Source organism: Lolium rigidum, chromosome 7, assembly GCF_022539505.1.
Source record: "Lolium rigidum isolate FL_2022 chromosome 7, APGP_CSIRO_Lrig_0.1, whole genome shotgun sequence".
Classification (NCBI taxonomy): Eukaryota; Viridiplantae; Streptophyta; class Magnoliopsida; order Poales; family Poaceae; genus Lolium; species Lolium rigidum.
The window spans coordinates 249,160,288-249,180,203 of record NC_061514.1 but is presented as its reverse complement, the minus strand read 5'-3'; the positions used below and the strand labels follow the sequence as shown (position 1 = coordinate 249,180,203).

Genomic DNA, 19,916 nt, shown 5'->3' with positions numbered 1-19,916 from the left:
GACATGGTTAAAGTGAGAGGGGAAGGCCGAGAGAGAGGAGTGGCAAGCATGGCCGGCATGGTGCACGGCATTGCTTAGTTTAGGTTTTCTCCACGCTTTAATCGACGGTGCAAGGACCTGGCTTGATGCAGGGGTTGCAGAGGGTGGTGATCATCACGAGTTGAAAGGGGTTTAGGCCAAAATCCTCTGGATAATAGCATGTAACATGAAACAAAGATGCTGCCTGCCATGTGTTTGATGAAATGGCCGCATGAAAATTCTTTTCAAATTTCGAAATTCTTTTTGGTGCAATTCAATTATATAAATAAAGTGATGGAATGGTGGTGGTGGTGTCCATTTTGGTGGTGGTTTGTGAGATTTCCAAAATGGGGGTCATCTTCACATTAATCCAAAGTCTCCACTTGTCCCTGTCTTTCTGGTCAACCTAGTCAACCTTAGCGAGAGATGGTCAACATGAAAGTTGTTGACCTTGACATGGTCTTGGATGACATGGTCATAGTTGACCCAGTTTAGTTTGAGATTTGAGAAATACGGAGGGGTAAAGTGGGGAACATTTTATAAAGTGACAAAATGACCATTATCATATGTATGATGAATTCTTGATTTCTTTTGATTTGATTCTTGATCCAATGATGCAATTGTGTTAGTTTATCATATTGAAGTATTTTAGAAACAATGGGGCAAGCAAATTTGGCCTTGGTGGAAGATTTGCATTTTGGCATATGTGTATGTGAGTGAATTTTGGGAAATTTCTCCCTATTTGATTTCTCTCCATTTGATTTGACTTTGGTTGACTCTAATGTGGTTCTTATGAGTTTAGAAACATTTTAAGAGCATTAAAACTAAATCAAAGGGTCTTGTTCAAAGATTTGCAAATTTGGCCTTAACACATAAGGAATGAGGTGTCCAATTTTCATAACTTGTACTAGGGTTGTTCTTGCTTCACTTGAACATGTGTTAGGGTTCATTTAGTGTTATATGGGGTTTATAGATGGTTTCGTACCATTTGGTCAAGGTTTGAAGTCATAGGTCAAGTTTTAGTGAAATGGCTATGTGTCACATAGGCTTCTATGCATAGGTGGTATTTTATTTTTAAGTTGACTTGGTTTGAGTCACAATGGTGTTGTTTAAGTGTTGACATGATATATGGAGGTGATCCCTCCATTTATAATAAGTCCTAGGGTCAATTTTCTTAAATTCCCTTATTTACTATTTTACTCTCATATGCCTCTATGGCATTTTTAGTTTTCTTTTTATTCTTTTTGGTTTCAACTTAGAAATGATTTAAGAAGTACTATATAAGGTTTATGAAGCATTTCCAATCCTCTAACTAAAGTGGAAAAGTCTAGAGTAAAGATTTATAATTTTAGCCATAGGCACATATGCCTTTTTCTTATTTAATTTCCTTTTATTTTATTTTAACTAGTATGGTGATAGGAGGGGTGAGGTTTAGGGTTTAAGATAATTTCAAACTACTATAACAAGCAATCATGGCAATAGCACAAGAATTAAGCAAGATCACTATGTATCACACTTAATTTAATAAAAGTTTTTGTTGGTTCCAAAATTTGGAACTAGGGAAATTCATTTGTTTTGTTTTGAAAATTTGGGATGTTACAAACCCTTCCCCTTAAACAAATCTCGTCCCGAGATTTTAAGAAAAGTTAAGTTCCTAAGAGAGATTGAGCATTTTATTAACGAGGAAGACATACTTGGCATGTTCGGGGTGCTTCACGAGCTTCGATGGCGATCATTTGGTAGAGGCGGCCGTTGTTGTTGTTACGGTTCCTTCTACCGGCGAAGCGACGCTGTTGCTTGGGCAGGTGCAGCAGATGTTGGCGGCGATCTTAGCAAGCTTCTTGGGACACTCATTGGAGTAGTGGCCCACAACTCCACATTCATAGCAGTTGATCGTGGACTTGTCCTTGGGGTTGACGGGGATGGCGTTGCTTCTGTCCTTGGGGCGGTATTGGTGTGGTTGTTGTTTCCATTGTTGTTGCTTGTTGTTGGGGTGGTTGTTGTTGTTGTTGTTGTTGTTGTTGTTGTTGTTGTTGTTTCCTCCGGGCTTCGGGGTCCTCCGGCGTTGTTGGTGTAGTTGGGGCGATAAGTACGAGCGGGTGGCCTGTTGTTTCTGGGGGTGAATCCTCCAGAGGAGTTATTGCGGTACTTCTGGGTATGGTGGGGTCCATTATGGTTCATCATTCTGCGCTTGCGGTTCTCATTGGCCTGATGCAGCTTTCCTTCCATCTGTATGGCTGAGTCTACCAGAGCTTCTAAGTCAGCGAATGGGATGTTCACTAACACAGTCTGCATCTCGTCGTGTAGTCCGTTCAGGAATCTTTCCTTTCTCTTCTCATTGGTGTCGGTCTCATCCGGGGCGTACCTTGACAGAGTGAGAAACCTGTCGCGGTATTCTACCACCGACATCCTTCCTTGTTTGAGTTCACGGAACTCGTCTCTCATCTTCTTGATCAGTCCTTGGGGCACATGGTATTTGCTAAACTTCAGCTTGAAGTCTTCCCATGTCATCATCCGTCCCGCATTCATTGCGCGGGCACTTGTCCACCGAGGCTGCGGCAGGTCCCGACGGGTAGTGGGTGGCAAACGAGTACTTTCTCGCGGCTTCAACTCCCGCAACTTCGAGGTTGTTCTCCATGGTCTGGAGCCAGTCATCAGCATCGAGGGGCTCTTCAGTCTTGTTGAACATCGGTGGGTTGGTGTGCTGAAAGTTTTTCAGCTTTGATCCAGGGTGATCATTGTTTCCGTGGCCCTGATTGTTCTGAGCTATCTGTTGCAGTGCAGCTATGTTGGCTTGGCGTTCAGCTCTCTCGGCTTCTCGGTCTGCCATCATTGTCTGCAGCAGTTGCATCATGGCATCCTGGGTGGTGTTGCGGGTTGGTGGGGCCATCTGAACATTGATGTAGATGATAAGATAAGAGGGAAATTTCTAGGGTTTGTTTTGTTTAAAGTTTAAGAAGTTCATAAATTGAAAACTTGAGTAGTGTTGCGGGGGTAAAAACCAACAACACTTTTTCATTCATACCAAACATCATACATTACAAAGCTAACACACCGTTGGTTTGAAGAACCATTCATCGCTCTACGATACAAGGGGATCCTGATACAACTCACACCTACTTAAGTGCTTGGGTGATACTACTCTTCAGGGTGGAATTCTGCGTCTTCACGGGTAAGGTGCTTGGCGAGAGGCGAGGGCGTTGTCCAAATCCCTGAGGGTTTTGTACTGCCTGAAGTCCTGAGGGGCTTCATAGGGGTTCATCTTTGGTTGTGGTGGGGGCATGGTCATCGGTCTTCCCATGGAGTCATGTCTTGGGTAGTAGATGAAACGAGTGTTCTTGATCTTGTCCTCATTTTGCCCACACAGACGGAAAATTGCTTCTTGCATAGCTTTGTCTAGCCCTTCCTTCCAAGTGTTTCCCGTTACAGAAAACCATATGGTTTCCCATACCGGGGCATCAAGCTTCCTTCGTAGATCGGTAGAAACGTCCCACGAGGTGGTTCTCCTAACGAGCTTTGAGGGGTATTCCGAAGAATTCGGGATACGGGTGTCCTAGATGGTCAACCGAGTTGCTTCAACTCCTTTTCGAACCTTAGGTCGCCTCCGGAACCAAGCTGATAGGACTCCCATTGGTACTCCATCTGTGAGCAATTAGGATAAGTAAGTTAATGAAGTGATCAAGTGTGCAAAATTTTATGTACCATTTCAAATAAAAGTAGAGCATGGATTTATTATTTTGAAAAGATCTCAAGGGTAAGAGTGAGAATATGTTTTCACAAATATTCACTTCATTGGTTTTGAAACTAAGTTTTTCGGACGTCCATTCTAACTAGGGTCTCCTAAGGTCAAACAATGGCTACGATACCAACTTGTTAACACCCGGATTTTTAAGTCCGGATGCCTATTATGCCGTACATCGCAATCCCGGGAATATTGTTGTTGCGAGACATAATAGTTGAATATCATAGAGTCATCATTTATTACAACACATAATCGTCTTACAAAGGTAGATCACATGATCCAATATTACAATAGTAGTTGATCTATCGATCAACGAACATCACAAATAGCGGAAGCGAAGTAGTAGTGGCTATCTAATCCACAGGCCAACGCTTGACGTCAGGAGCGGTCCTAGTTGTCGTAGACGTCCTGCTGTCCATCTTCCTCGTACTGCGGTTCACCTTCATAGTCTGGCCATTTGAATAGCCGGGGACAAAGCCATGAGTACTTTTAAAGTACTCGCAAACTAATACTAGTGTAAGCACTATCAACTATAGTAAGGGGGTGCTAAGCTCTAAGTTTATTTGCATAAAGCCAAGTTTATTTCATAAACATTTAGAAAAGACTCTTCATTTGCTAAACTAACTCAAGTGGGAACATTAGTGTCATTCCCACAACTCGTTGTGATTCAATTCAACATCACCATTCACCTTTCAAATTCAAGTCCCAAGTCATATGTCACATTTTTGAAAATGGTCTGATGACGGAACAGTATGGCCTTCCCAACCGTCCATAACCGTGGACACGGCTATTCGAATAGTTCTACACTCTGCAGAGGTCGTACACTTGTGCCACAATATTTGCAATAATCCGTCGGGGTTAAGCGGCCACTGATTTACCATACTCCGTATGCGGACTACCAACCATAACCTTTCACTTACATACTCTAGTATAGGCACCTCTCCCCATGAGCTTGGCCTCCCGGTGAAAACCGCGATCAACCGGGAACTGCACAGGGCTTGGGCCGGACATTCACCTCATTCCACGTCATATCGTATTGTTTTGTTTGTTGTAGAGGCAGCCCTCGGCCTAACCCCGATGACGCTTGTTTAGAGGGAACCCATACTAAAGCACATAAATTTCTAGTTAAGCCCTTACCCATATTGGGTATTGTGGGGGTACTTTCAAATTGGAATGGTATCGCATCCGAACCCAACCATCAGTTTTTGTAAAATTCACCAAATCATTCACCAGTCATATTCACCTTCAAAATCTTTCAATAGAATGAATCATCATTCCAAGGTTTTTCAAAGTCATTTCATTTCACATGATCCCATCTAGAGTAGTCAATTCTATTTGTTTAGCAATAGCAACTAGTCATGAGGGGTGCTAACTAACTTGTCTTGCTCTAGGCTAACTTTGATGCCCTTGTTCTACTCTATATCTAAACCAAGTGAATCATGAATCAAAAGGTAAACTTTGATAAACAAAATTTAGAAAAGCTTGTAAAGTAAAAACTTGGGATAGGAGCATTAAGCATAAAGTAAAAAGGTTGGTGCCTTGCTCTTGTAGAGCTTTGCACAAGGGAACCTTGCAAGAGTGTTAGCTTGCCTTGATTGGTGTATTGATCAAAGTTTTACGGCTCTTCCTCCTGGTAGAATACCTCCTCCTCTTGATAGTCTACGGTACTAGCGTCTAAAAACGAAAACGAGGATACAATCACCAAACAATACTTAAGTACTCTTAATTAGCCTTAATGGCTCACTCAAATGATCTAGCACCACTACTTAACATTTATTCACAAATTATGCTAGGGTTTCTTTATTTAATATTAGGAAAATAATTTCCTCTCATTGAAAATGTGAGTTAGGGTTTCTATTTAGTTTGGGGAGAAATAATTTCCTCTCATTGAATTCTTCTTAATATTTAATCTTCTCACATAACCGAGTGATGATCCCATGTTGACCAAGGTCAACACTTCACACTAGTATTTGAGAAAAGTGATTTAAATGAGATTCATCATCTCATGTGATTTAAAATAACCATGGCAATTTTAAATACTAATTTGATTTAAATTCTACAAGTGAGCAAGTATGAACCTATGCAGTAGAGGTCCTCATATTACTTCATAATACTTGAGAAAATGATTTAAATGAGGTGCTACACCTCATAGATTTAAATTCTAAAATTTGGTATAGTTTAAAATGGACTAGTATTGACTACATAGCCAATATTTTGATTCTAGCCCATGATCATGTACAAAACCCATAGCATCTTTTTACATAAACAATTAGAGTTTGTGAAATGTGAATTATGAGAGGTGGAATCACCTCAAAATTCAAAAGGGTTGATTTTTAATAATTATTCTAAATCAGAAAAGTCTATGTCTTGTTTATTTTGCTACTTTAATTCTACGACAGATATTGGTTTGAATCCAGTGGCATTGGATAGATAATTTCATAAGCTTTCCAACCATATGAAATTCACTAAAAATGGCTAAGTAGATTTGGAGATATTTGATTTCTAGCAAAGCATCTGATAGCACTTTAAATGAAAAAGAATTAAACCAAATTTGAATTCAAACGGGGGCGGGAAGTAGGTGCTCAACGCAGTTCTAGACTTGGCAGGGGAGGACGAGGCTGTCGGGGCGAGGACGTGTACTGCGGCGCCCAGGGTCGTGTCGGGGCACGGTCACCGCGTGCCTGGCACGTTTCTGGGCGTGCATGGGCGCGCCTGGTTCGGCCAATGCTTTGGCTTGGAGAGCTAGGGCTTGGTACGCTTCGTCCTTGTGTGCTAGGGGAGCTGCGTGACATGGTTAAAGTGAGAGGGGAAGGCCGGAGAGAGGAGTGGCAAGCATGGCCGGCATGGTGCACGGCATTGCTTAGTTTAGGTTTTCTCCACGCTTTAATCGACGGTGCAAGGACCTGGCTTGATGCGGGGGTTGCAGAGGGTGGTGATCATCACGAGTTGAAAGGGGTTTAGGCCAAAATCCTCTGGATAATAGCATGTAACATGAAACAAAGATCTTGCTGCCATGTGTTTGATGAAATGGCCGCATGAAAATTCTTTTCAAATTTCGAAATTCTTTTTGGTGCAATTCAATTATATAAATAAAGTGATGGAATGGTGGTGGTGGTGTCCATTTTGGTGGTGGTTTGTGAGATTTCCAAAATGGGGGTCATCTTCACATTAATCCAAAGTCTCCACTTGTCCCTCGTCTTTCCGGTCAACCTAGTCAACCTTAGCGAGAGATGGTCAACATGAAAGTTGTTGACCTTGACATGGTCTTGGATGACATGGTCATAGTTGACCCAGTTTAGTTTGAGATTTGAGAAATACGAGAGGGGTAAAGTGGGGAACATTTTATAAAGTGACAAAATGACCATTATCATATGTATGATGAATTCTTGATTTCTTTTGATTTGATTCTTGATCCAATGATGCAATTGTGTTAGTTTATCATATTGAAGTATTTTAGAAACAATGGGGCAAGCAAATTTGGCCTTGGTGGAAGATTTGCATTTTGGCATATGTGTATGTGAGTGAATTTTGGGAAATTTCTCCCTATTTGATTTCTCTCCATTTGATTTGACTTTGGTTGACTCTAATGTGGTTCTTATGAGTTTAGAAACATTTTAAGAGCATTAAAACTAAATCAAAGGGTCTTGTTCAAAGATTTGCAAATTTGGCCTTAACACATAAGGAATGAGGTGTCCAATTTTCATAACTTGTACTAGGGTTGTTCTTGCTTCACTTGAACATGTGTTAGGGTTCATTTAGTGTTATATGGGGTTTATAGATGGTTTCGTACCATTTGGTCAAGGTTTGAAGTCATAGGTCAAGTTTTAGTGAAATGGCTATGTGTCACATAGGCTTCTATGCATAGGTGGTATTTTATTTTTAAGTTGACTTGGTTTGAGTCACAATGGTGTTGTTTAAGTGTTGACATGATATATGGAGGTGATCCCTCCATTTATAATAAGTCCTAGGGTCAATTTTCTTAAATTCCCTTATTTACTATTTTACTCTCATATGCCTCTATGGCATTTTTAGTTTTCTTTTTATTCTTTTTGGTTTCAACTTAGAAATGATTTAAGAAGTACTATATAAGGTTTATGAAGCATTTCCAATCCTCTAACTAAAGTGGAAAAGTCTAGAGTAAAGATTTATAATTTTAGCCATAGGCACATATGCCTTTTTCTTATTTAATTTCCTTTTATTTTATTTTAACTAGTATGGTGATAGGAGGGGTGAGGTTTAGGGTTTAAGATAATTTCAAACTACTATAACAAGCAATCATGGCAATAGCACAAGAATTAAGCAAGATCACTATGTATCACACTTAATTTAATAAAAGTTTTTGTTGGTTCCAAAATTTGGAACTAGGGAAATTCATTTGTTTTGTTTTGAAAATTTGGGATGTTACACCCAACCATCTTCTAACTTTCTAACAATAGAAGTTTCAAGTTTTAGTTTCTCCTCTCTAGCTTTTATGAAAGCATTTGTAATATGTTTTGTAAAGGCCAAATTTATAGCACTAGCGTTGGGACTTTTAGCAAGCTTTTGTAAGAACTTTATAACTCCAGAGATGTGACAATCATCAAAGTCTAAACCATTATGATCTACAGCAATGGGATCATTATCCCCAATATTTTGAAAAATTTCGACGAGTTTTATCAATTTCAGCAGTTTTAGCAGTTTCAGGCAATTTTGCACGCTTTGCACTAGGAGTAGTAACATTGCCAACACCAATTATTTTACCATTGATAGTAGGAGGTGTAGCAACATGTGAATCATTAACATTACTAGTGGTGGTAATAGTACAAACTTTAGCTACATTATTCTCTTTAGCAAGTTTTTCATTTTCTTCTCTTTCCCACCTAGCATGCAATTCGGCCATCAATCTAATATTCTCATTAATTCGAACTTGGATGGCATTTGCTGTAGTAACAATTTTATTTTCAATATCCGTATTAGGCATAACTTTCAATTTTAAAAGATCAACATCAGAGGCAAGACTATCAACCTTAGAAGCGAGAATATCAATTTTATCGAGCTTTTCCTCAACAGATTTGTTAAAAGCAGTTTGTGTACTAATAAATTCTTTAAACATGGCTTCAAGACCAGGGGGTACACTCCTATTATTGTTGTAATAATTCCCATAAGAATTACCATAACTATTACCATTAGTAGAAGGATATGGCCTATAGTTGTTACTAGAATTGTTCCTATAAGCATTGTTGTTGAAATTATTATTTTTAATGAAATTCACATCAACATGTTCTTCTTGGGCAACCAATGAAGCTAAAGGAACATTATTAGGATCAACATTAGATCTACCATTCACAAGCATAGACATAATAGCATCAATCTTATCACTCAAAGAGGAGGTTTCTTCAACAGAATTTACCTTTTTACCTTGTGGAGCTCTTTCAGTGTGCCATTCGGAGTAATTTGTCATCATATCATCAAGAAGCTTTGTTGCCGCCCCCAAAGTGATGGACATAAAGGTACCTCCAGCAGCTGAATCCAATAGGTTCCGCGAAGAAAAATTCAATCCTGCATAAAAGGTTTGGATGATCATCCAAGTAGTCGAGTCCATGGGTTGGGCAATTCTTTACCAAAGATTTCATTCTCTCCCATGCTTGAGAAACATGTTCATTATCTAATTGCTTGAAATTCATTATGCTACTTCTCAAAGATATAATTTTAGCGGGAGGATAATATCTACCAATAAAAGCATCCTTACATTTAGTCCAAGAATCAATACTATTTCTAGGCGAGAGATAGCAACCAATCTTTAGCTCTTCCTCTTAAGGAGAAATGAAAGAATTTTAATTTTATAATGTCACCATCTACATCCTTATACTTTTGCATTTCACATAGTTCAACAAAATTATTAAGATGGGCAGCAGCATCATCAGAACTAACACCAAAAAATTGCTCTCTCATAACAAGATTCAGTAAAGCGAGGTTTAATTTCAAAGAATTCTCTCTGTAGTAGCGAGGTGGAGCAATAGGTGTGCATAGGAAATCATTATTATTTGTGCTAGTGAAGTCACACAACTTAGTATTCTCAACAGTACCCATTTTAGCAGTAGTAAATAAAGCAAACTATATAAAGTAAATGCAAGTAACTAATTTTTTTGTGTTTTTGATATAGAGAACAAGACGAGTAAATAAAGTAAAGCTAGCAACTAATTTTTTTGTGTTTTGATATAAGTGCAGCAAACAAAGTAGTAAATAAAATAAAGCAAGACAAAAACAAAGTAAAGAGATTGGAAGTGGAGACTCCCCTTGCAGCGTGTCTTGATCTCCCCGGCAACGGCGCCAGAAAATAGTCTTGATGCGCGTATATGACACGTCCGTTGGGAACCCCAAGAGGAAGGTATGATGCGCACACCAGCAAGTTTTCCCTCAGTAAGAAACCAAGGTTATCGAACCAGTAGGAGCCAAGAAGCACGTTGAAGGTTGTTGGTGGCGGAGTGTAGTGCGGCGCAACACCAGGGATTCCGGCACCAACGTGGAACCCGCACAACACAATCACGGAACTTTGTCCCAACGTAACAGCGAGGTTGTCAATCTCACCGGCTTGCTGTAAACAAAGGATTAGATGTATAGTGTGGATGATGATGGTTGTTTGCGAAGAACAGTAAAGAACAATTGCAACAGTTTGTGTTTCAGATGTAAAGAATAGGACCGGGGTCCACAGATCACTAGCGGTGTCTCTCCCATAAGATAGCAGGTGTTGGGTGAACAAATTACAGTTGGGAAGTTGACAAATAAAGAAGGCATAACAATGCACATACATATATCATGATGAGTACTATGAGATTTAATCAGGGCATTACGACAAAGTACATAGACCGCTATCCGACATGCATCTATGCCTAAAAAGTCCACCTTCGAGGTTATCATCCGAACCCCTCCGAGTATTAAGTTGTAAACAACGAGACAATTGCATTAATTATGGTGCGTAATGTAATCAACACAAATATCCTTAGACAAAGCATCGATGTTTTATCCCTAGTGGCAACGAGACATCCACAACCTTAGAACTTTACGTCACATCGTCCCGGATTTAATGGAGGCATGAACCCACTATCGAGCATAAATACTCCCTCTTGGAGTCACAAGTATCAACTTGGCCAGAGCCTCTACTAGCAACGGAGAGCATGCAAGAACATAAATAACATATATGGTAGATTGATAATCAACTTAACATAGTATTCAATATCCATCGGATCCCAACAAACACAACATGAAGGATTACAAATAGATGATCTTGATCATGATAGGCAGCTCACAAGATCTAACATGATAGCACAATGGGGAGAAGACGACCATCTAGCTACTGCTATGGACGCATAGTTCAGGGGTGAACTACTCACACATCGATCCGGAGGCGATCATGGCTATGAAGAGACCTCCGGGAGATGATTCCCCTCTCCGGCAGGGTGCCGGAGGCGATCTACTGGATCCCCCGAGATGGGATTGGTGGAGGCGGCGTCTCTGGAAGGTTTTCCGTATCGTGGCTCTCGGTACTGGGGGTTTCGCGACGGAGGCTTTAAGTAGGCGGAAGGGCAGGTCAAGAGGCGCCACGGGGGCCCCACACAACAGGGCCGCGCGGGCCCCTTGCTGGCCGCGCCGCCCTGTTGTGGCGGCGCCTCGTGGCCCCACTTCGTGTCCCCTCCGGTCTTCTGGAAGCTTCGTGCAAAAATAGGACCCTGGGCGTTGATTTCGTCCAATTCCGAGAATATTTCCTTACTAGGATTTCTGAAACCAAAAACAGCAGAAAACAACAACTGTCTCTTCGGCATCTCGTCAATAGGTTAGTGCCGGAAAATGCATAAATATGACATATAATGTGTATAAAACATGTGAGTATCATCATAAAGTAGCATGGAACATAAGAAATTATAGATACGTTTGGGACGTATCAGTGCTCTTCGATCCTCTTGATGTATTAAGAATTATTCGGATCCTATTAAGTGAGAATATGGACAAAACTATTTTATAGCCTAGCATATGACAAAATCTTACTCCTTGGTAAGGTTTGGATGATATCTTGTGTGAAATCATATTAGTGTCATAGTCTGAGTAGGAGGGACGATCTGGGCTCATCCTCAGAATCTAGTGTGGAGAATTTGTGGAAACCGGAAGTACCAAAGAAAATAAAAGTATTTCCGTGGAAGGCTCTACATGGTACAACCCTGGCATGGCTATTTTTGCAGATTGATATATCTCTGTTGCCTCGCAGTGTTCGGTGTGTGCTCGAGGACATGAAGATATTCATCACTTGATGTTTACTTACCACCATGCACAAGTTGTATGGAAATCTCTAGGGCTCCTCAAGTTACTCACTTAGTTCCTGTAGTTGATAGATCTGGTTCGTGGACTTGGGAGATTTTTTTAGAATAATAATGAAACCCCATCCAAACTAAGCCAAATTGGCTGAAGGAGTCGATAATAGTTGGGAAATGGTACAACTGGTGGGCTGCATCCAAGCACGGCACCAACTGACTCGTGAGCACCCACAATGATCCGGCTCATTTCAATATGAGCTCATCCTCATGGACTGTGTTAGACAAATACATAGGTTGTTTTGGCGCTGAACAAGGATGTGTTGCCTGAAAGCCTTCGCCAATACAGTGTGGGAGACTCAGTGGCGGAGCCGGAAACGACCAAAGGGGGGTGCTAACTAATTGCAAGTAAAATTTCTCCTCAATTGTAACCAAAATTTACCATAGTAAAAGTACATTGCAAATGTAGACAAAAACATAAATAGCTGATTGATGAAAGAAAAAACACAAACTATTGCATCCTCTCTAGAAATACCATGAGGACGTTGATATATATCCCTGTAGTTGACACATCATCAGCATGAATCCATTTGAGACATCAATCTGCACATATGCAAAACAAATAGTACTGAGAACAAACATCATAAATATAAATGAGATGATATGAAAATTGAATTCCATTTGTCATGGTGGTCTTGGAGAAGTTGATATTTTATCTTATATGAAGCACTAGCAGTGGTTACAAGCAAAGTGCAATTATTAAAGAAATCCTCAACATAAGTACAATACTTGGCAACAAAAACAACCACAAGTTGCGATTGGTGAGCGAAACAATGTATATAGAAAGCATATGGATTTTCGTCCAATATGTGTCTTTACAACCCATGAAACTGACCTCTCATATTAGAGGCTCCGTCATATCCTTGCCCTCGCAATTGTGAAATAGATAAACCATATTTGGTAAACATAGCATCCAATGCTATCTTAAGAGAACATGATGTAGTATCAGGAAAATGCTTAATCCCGAGAAACCTCTCAATCACTTCACCTTTACCATTGACATATCTACATGAAAAAAGTTATTAAGCGACACTTTTTTAGAGATTATATTAAGCGACATTTGATAGAAAGATAGAAATGAAACATCAATACCAAGGTTGGTGCATACCTCAAAATCACCGCCATTTGCTTTTTTATTGATTTATCACGAGACTCGTCAACAAGCACCGAAAAAAGACGCCCTTTAAATTCAGAAATAATTACATTCCTTGTCTCATGTGCACAAGCCTTCACTAAATCTTTTTGTATTTCAGGAGCTATCATTTGACAGTTCTTGGGAGCATTTACACCAAGAACACTTGCAGCTTTAGGATCTTTACTTTTGTACCATTCCAACCTCTCTAGAAAGTTACCCTTGTTGCTTGAGCTTGATGATTCATCATGTCTACGAAAAGCAAGAGCTTGCAAAAGAAGAAATCTTACAATACCTAAAACAATAAGAAAGCGAGCTTTGTATTTCTCCTCTCTCTCCGTGCTTTTCTTGGACAACACATACGCCACACTTTGTGTATGATTTTGGAAACCAGCGGCACATTTCCTAGCCTTGTTGTGGGCACTATCAGGTCCTCCAACATGAGTATTGAAAGTTTCAAGTCCCTGCCTCCAATTAACATAACCATCTTCAGTGGATGTATCATTTTCCCAATTACCAATCCTTGCAGGTTTAAAGAGATAACAATAAAAGCAATAAGCTGCATCTTTTTGCATACTGTATTCTAGCCAATCAAATATGTTAAACCATGTTTTTATAAATCCCCTCATCTGACCCCCTTGCAATTTTCGTGGAAAAGCATGGCCACATGGTTGACATGGACCCATAGACAAATATGCTCTCTTAGCTTCATCTCTAATGTTCAGATCAAACTCATAAACTGGTTTTCTAAGAGCTGGATCAACAACAATATCATCCATATCAAGTTCAATACCCTTTTCTGTGTCTCTAAATTCGTACTAGAGGCAAATGCATCTTTTTTTTTGGATAATATTTCTCCATCCTAGCAGAACATATAGTTACTAGTTAGAATCAAAACATCAAATATAGAGACTCTATTTGTCTTCTTACATTTCCAGTAAAAATTTAAGGGGATGGAAATCTCACTTAGTGGAGCTGCCAGTCTTGGACGAACAAATCAATTGCAGTGGGGCTGAATGCTTCAAGGAGAAACTCTTGGCATCAAGCGACTCAAGTCATCAAGTTCGCCTGGGCAGCTGGGCGCGGCCGCACGGGGCTCCTATCATCAGGATGAAACAGAGAGTTGGGAGAGGTCGAGAGGAGATGAACCGACTGCGTGTGCCGTGTGGGATCTGTCTTCGTTCGATCAACTCGAGGGCATCATGCGAGACTGCAGCGACGGCCGAACTGGCCAGACGGCCAGCAACATTTATACAATTTTTTTATATTTATACCAAACATTTTTACTTTTGTTAATAATTTTTTCCATCACTAGCTAGGTGTATTCCATATTTTCTGATCAATACATTATTCAGTATAGTATTCTGAATTATGTGTTTCATACATCTGTAGAAAAAGGAAGAATGTAACTGTGTATCCAAACGTTAAGATGTCATGTTCAATGTTTCACATATCTCTATTTATTGCAACAAAAATTTCTCATGCTAGAGTGAAGAGATATTTAATTAATCACAAAAATAATTTAATCATGTAAATTTTGGGATCATTTATGGAAATATTTTGTTACACAACATTTTTCTATAAGTTTAAGCAAAGTAAAAAATATATTTATCTGAGTTAAGTTATGGAGCTAATCAGTGAATATAATTGTAGTGTCCTTGCACAAAGTTATATCTTGTTCGAGAATTTTGTGCAAATATCTTAATGGATGTTTCTAGAGTTTACCCTGGCTTGGGCAGCCTGGCTCAACCTAAAAATCCCTAGCTTGGCCCAGCCCAACCATACCAGTGTCTAAGCCTCAAATATATACCGTATCATATTAGTAAGTACTGCATTTACGAGAATCAATCTCCCCCAAGGGACAATAATTTGCCTTTTTAACTACCTAGACGTTTCTGAAATCTTTCCTCGACGAATTTCCATTCGCCAACGTCAGTCTCCGATACAACCTCTTTATTAAGCTTTTTTCTTTAGATTGTGAGCTTGTAAGGAGTATGTGGCTACATGTATCTTTCGGTTCAGAAATCGTGATAATGAAAAGCTCCCAAATTTGAAAAGAACTCGTGTGCTACTTTGAGGAGTGTACGATTCAAAGAGCGTGTTTAACTGTAAGCACCCTCCAGCTTAAAGATTGAACGCTTGAGTTTTGTACCCGGAAGTTGTAAACTCGCGTGGAAATTTGAACTTCTCAAGGCTGAATCACTAGTTTGGTAAGTAGTGGGCCTTGAATTAATAGACTTGTAGACTTTTTTTACTTGTAATGTGTGTACATCATGGGCTCGCAACGATTCAGGCGTACAAGGTTTCAAATCCAGACAAGCAAAATAGGTTGTGATGGAGCCGGAACAAAGCCAGCATGTCTGACAGGCAAATGATTTCTGACGGTGCTAAACATTGCCCTTTTGATATTTATCAGCTCAAACGACAGTTACATTATGTATTAACAGAGAAGCAAAGCAACCTAAGGCGGCAGCCGGCAGGTCGTCCAACCAAACAAGAGGGAGGTAATCTGCCAGAACAAGACTGGCTAGCTAGCTTGCCTAATTAGCTTATGAGATACAGTATTTGCCCTACGAGGACACATCCTTCGTCAAATGATACTTCAGAAAAACTACTAGCAATGACCTACACAGCTTCCTTACACAGTCTGTCGGCAGGCAAACCTTATTTGCAGCTCTACTTCTCTGAAGCTAAACTATTTCTCGGCGCTCATCTGTTTGCGGCGAAACTTCAACCGCAAAGAAAAAATCTAACCAAGCTACCAACTGCGACGTGTTCTCCACTACTCTGAAGAGCAGACGTGTTGTGCATCATTCGGTGGTTGCCACTAAGCTAGGTACTATTTGCATATATAAAAGCCCTGTCAAGAGGGGAAAAAAGGGGCGTGTATATTACATGGATTCCTCCTATACATACAGGGATGCGAGACGGACATCTCGCGGTTACCTCTTCAGGAGAAGGGAGGGATGCACCTCAACATACACCTATGTACATTGTACAACGCTGCGCATCTTGCCTTCCTGCCTGCCTGACAGCCTCGATCGACCAGACACCGATCGAGAGGCGCGAGCTTGGTTAGTAGCTGGAGAAGGAGGGGCGAAGGGCCTCCTCCTATGGCGTGGGGCCGTGTTTGTGTATCTAGTACTGGGGTCAGTTGTGATCAGAAGTCTATGATAGGCTCGCCGACGGTGAGGTTGCGCTCCACCGTCCAGGGAAGGTTGAAGAGCTTGGCCGTGATGAACTTGAAGATCTTGTTCACGTTGATGTTGTGCGTCGCGCTCGAGAAGAAGAGGGTCGCCTTCATCGCTCTTGCGTATGCTCGGGCCTGCCAACAAACCAACACTGTCAGCATTGCATGTTATAAAACTCCACCAAAGTCTCAATTCGAATGGGTCTGCAGTAGGTACAGACATGCGGAAAGGAATGCAGCTAACTTAATCTTATGCATGATTCTCCTTTTATTGGCTAAATAATAGCACGATATATCCATTGAACTTTTCTTGTTTTCCTTTCTTTTCTTGATAGTACTCAAAGGGGTCCACGGTAGGTACACAGATGCTTTAAGAGATGCAGCTAGCTTAATCTTATGCAAGAAGCTCCTATATATGGCAAAGATATATCCAGTGAACTTTTCTTCTTTTCTTTTCATTCTGAATGATTTGATGATGGAACTTCTTTTCTTTATTAGATGCGGCTAGCTTTTCTGGCTTGAGATGTCGAGTAAGAAGTGACCATCAATCTACATTCTGTACCCTCCGGCCCACGCTGGAGAAAAATCCGCATAATTTGCTTTTCTGAAACTGAAAGATTTTCGACCTGTGGCTGTTGAGACAAGATATGAAAACAATATCTGCTACGACATTTCTTTTCTACCGTCAGTGAACTTCATCTTGTTTGTTGTGCTTGACAAAACATTCATCACCGACGACCAAGCCTACTTGGCGATTACCCTGACAAGCAAGACCCACCGTCTTCAATTCAATGTGCAGTAATAGACATTCATATGTGGTGTGGTACTCTGTCTCAGATTAGATCAGTCTTAATTAGTCCCCTGTACTCGATTCAGGTTTTGATATGGGCTCTATTGTCGCTGTCACTCGGGTACGCCAGGCCTGGGATACCAGTGGCTCTGATAAAACTAAAATCTTGTGGCCTCTGACTAGTACTCAAAACTAAAATCTAGCACTGCCAATCGGTGACCATAGAAAGACTCGCCCAAGATAAAAAAAATATGGTTCTTGTTAAATCTGCGCTGTTTCTGATGAAACACGCATGGGTAGCGCAGCCCCAACTTCTGCCGTCAGAACCAAGGCATGGCCTCATCTTTCTATGGTAACCACATTGGAGATGCAGAAGGCCCGTGACCAAGACATAAAGACAAAAGGTGAACCATATTTTGATCACAACAAACCGTTATAAAATGCAGTACCTCGTTAACGATGGTCCACTGCATCTCAAGAGGAAGCTGAGCGAAGTCATCAAACTTCGTTCCGATTAGGATTGGAATAGCCGTCTGCCAGATGTAAAAAGAAATTTATGTTCAGTACAGTACAAGAACCACGAACAATGTTCGTTATGCAGCTGGAGATGTGATTAATAAAAACATATGACCAAAGTTTCTCCATATGCACAGCCAGTATGATCCAGCTATAGCATAGGAGACAGCTAACATGCAGGGAATAAAATCCAAAGAACTGAAGAAAAATTACAGCAAGCAATGCACCAACCTTATTCCACTTCCTTGCCCTCTCGTACCAATCTATGACACTGCATCAATCAAATTAAAAGCAGCAATAAGCACCTGGTGACGGAAACAAAAATCCAATGAACTCAGAATTAGTTTTCTGAGCCCCACAATGCCGTGAAATTGATGTGAATACTAACTTGGTGAGCGTGCACCGGCTGGTGAGATCGAACATGAACAAGATGGCCACGGCGTCCTTGCAGGCGATCGGGACGTGGTCGGCGGACTGGCTGTCTCCTGCATCAAAACATTCAGGATCCCTGTACTTGGATGAACGCAAAGGACAATTTGGTGTCTGCATCAATTGTGCACACAGTACCTGCAACATCCCAGATGTTGAAGGCGAGCCTAGCGCCCCGAACCGCCAGCGTCTTGTCCATGAGATTGAGGCCCGTCATCTGCAACCCGTTCTGCTCCTCCCCGTCTCCGACATACTTAACCTGCAGCCGAGATGAATGACCATGACAAGAATGATGAGTTAGCTGAATCGGCAGGCTACTTTCAGTTGCAGGCTGAATGAATGGTGAATTTGTGATGCATTTTCAAGGCTGGTGCCAGGTCCACACTTTGGTGGTTTCTTGGTCAAAATGGAAGTTGCGAATGCACAATACTATAGCATTCTATGAGAAGGAAATGTCCTCTGTAGGTTGTACTGGCAAACAAACATAGATTGTAATACTCGTTTCTTGACTACTTTAGACAATTAGTTAGGGTTGAATAAGAAAAGCACGGACGGGCAACAAACATAACCGCAATAACAAACCAGCTAATAAATTGGAGATTACACAAGCAAGCAGGTCGGCAAAACCAAGGAAGAAGGAAAGGAGGAGGAAGAAGGTGCTTACCATGAAGCTGGTCTTGCCGGTCTGGCAATCCCCGAGCAAGCTGACCTTGAGGCCGACGACGTCCTGGGCGTCCACCGCGTCGGCGTCGGGCGCCGGGAAGCCTTCGTCGTCGAGCGGGACGGGGGTGAGCACGTCCCCGGCCTGCGGCGGGCCGAGGCGGCGGTACTGGCCGCCACCGCCCCCTCCGCAGGAGGAGCAGGCGAGCAGCTGGTCCCAGACGAGGCGCACGACCCTGGTGGCGACGGCGAGGCGGAGCAGGCGCGCCCACCGCAGGTCGAGCCGCAGCACGGCCGGCCTGCGCCGGCGGCCGGCCCTGCCACGCGCGCCGCCGCCGCATAGCTGCGTCGGCGCCACGTTCATGGAGGCCGTCGTCGTGGTCATGGCGCCGCGGCGCCCATGCACGCCCCGGTGCGGCCGGAGGTGGGAGGAGGAAAAGAAAGGAGGCGCCCGCAGCACGACGCGGTATTAAGAGCTGGGAATCGCTGGCTAAACAAAGAGCTGGCGCTATAAAAAGGCTGGTTGGGCGCGCGCGCGATGCTTTTGGTGTGTGCTTACGGCGGAGGGATCATGGCCATGGATGGTGGATTGATGGCACGCACGCTCGCACGGCGCCAAGGTACGCTTGCTTCGGTGGCTTTCCTAGTCGTGCATGGGTAATTGGCGCGCGCGGGCGAGATAAGAACCGGGAAAGGAGATGCGGTGAATGGGGTTGTTTAGTAGGATGGGTGTCTGAGGAAGACGACGACGTGTCGTCGTGGTGGATGTCATGTCCATGGCCGATGGCCGATGGCGGTAACGACCGGACGGTGGAGGAGAGGGGAGGTGGTGGTTGACCCGTTAGCGCCACGGTCACAACGAGACATGGCATGCAGTAGCAGTCTGACTATGAAATCTGGATGACGACGATACATTCACGATTTCAGCGTGCGTGCTCTAACCTCTCTCTCGCTCTCGCCTGCGATGGCATGGCACACACACAAAAAAAAAGTTCTAGAAGTTGTTGCGGCTGATGCTAGGAGTGGACCTGTTCAAACCTTGGGCCGGGTCGGGCTTGCCAAAGCCCTACTACCTCAATGCCAAGCCTGGTCAGCTC

At 42.1% G+C, this 19,916-nt stretch overlaps 1 protein-coding gene across 1 annotated transcript; it reads right to left on the bottom strand.

Moving 5' to 3' along the window:
• Positions 1-16,055: 16,055 nt before the first annotated feature.
• Positions 16,056-19,427, bottom strand: LOC124677913 (septum-promoting GTP-binding protein 1-like). Its single transcript, XM_047213853.1, has 6 exons — positions 18,824-19,427; positions 18,298-18,418; positions 18,119-18,215; positions 17,962-18,001; positions 17,664-17,747; positions 16,056-16,559 (listed from the first exon to the last, which is right to left on the bottom strand). The coding sequence occupies exons 1-6, from the start codon at positions 19,202-19,204 to the stop codon at positions 16,395-16,397; spliced, it is 888 nt and encodes a 295-aa protein (XP_047069809.1). The 5' UTR covers positions 19,205-19,427; the 3' UTR covers positions 16,056-16,394.
• Between the last annotated feature and the right edge of the window lie 489 nt (positions 19,428-19,916).

What these genes read in the sequence shown, in the direction of transcription:
- LOC124677913 (XM_047213853.1), bottom strand. Translation starts at nt 19,204, where the DNA reads ATGACCACGACGACGGCCTCCATGAACGTGGCGCCGACGCAGCTATGC. An exon ending in CAACATCTGGGATGTTGCAG is followed by an intron (nt 18,216 to 18,297) that starts GTACTGTGTGCA and finishes GTTTTGATGCAG; the next exon opens with GAGACAGCCAGTCCGCCGAC. An exon ending in GGGCAAGGAAGTGGAATAAG is followed by an intron (nt 17,748 to 17,961) that starts GTTGGTGCATTG and finishes TACATCTGGCAG; the next exon opens with ACGGCTATTCCAATCCTAAT.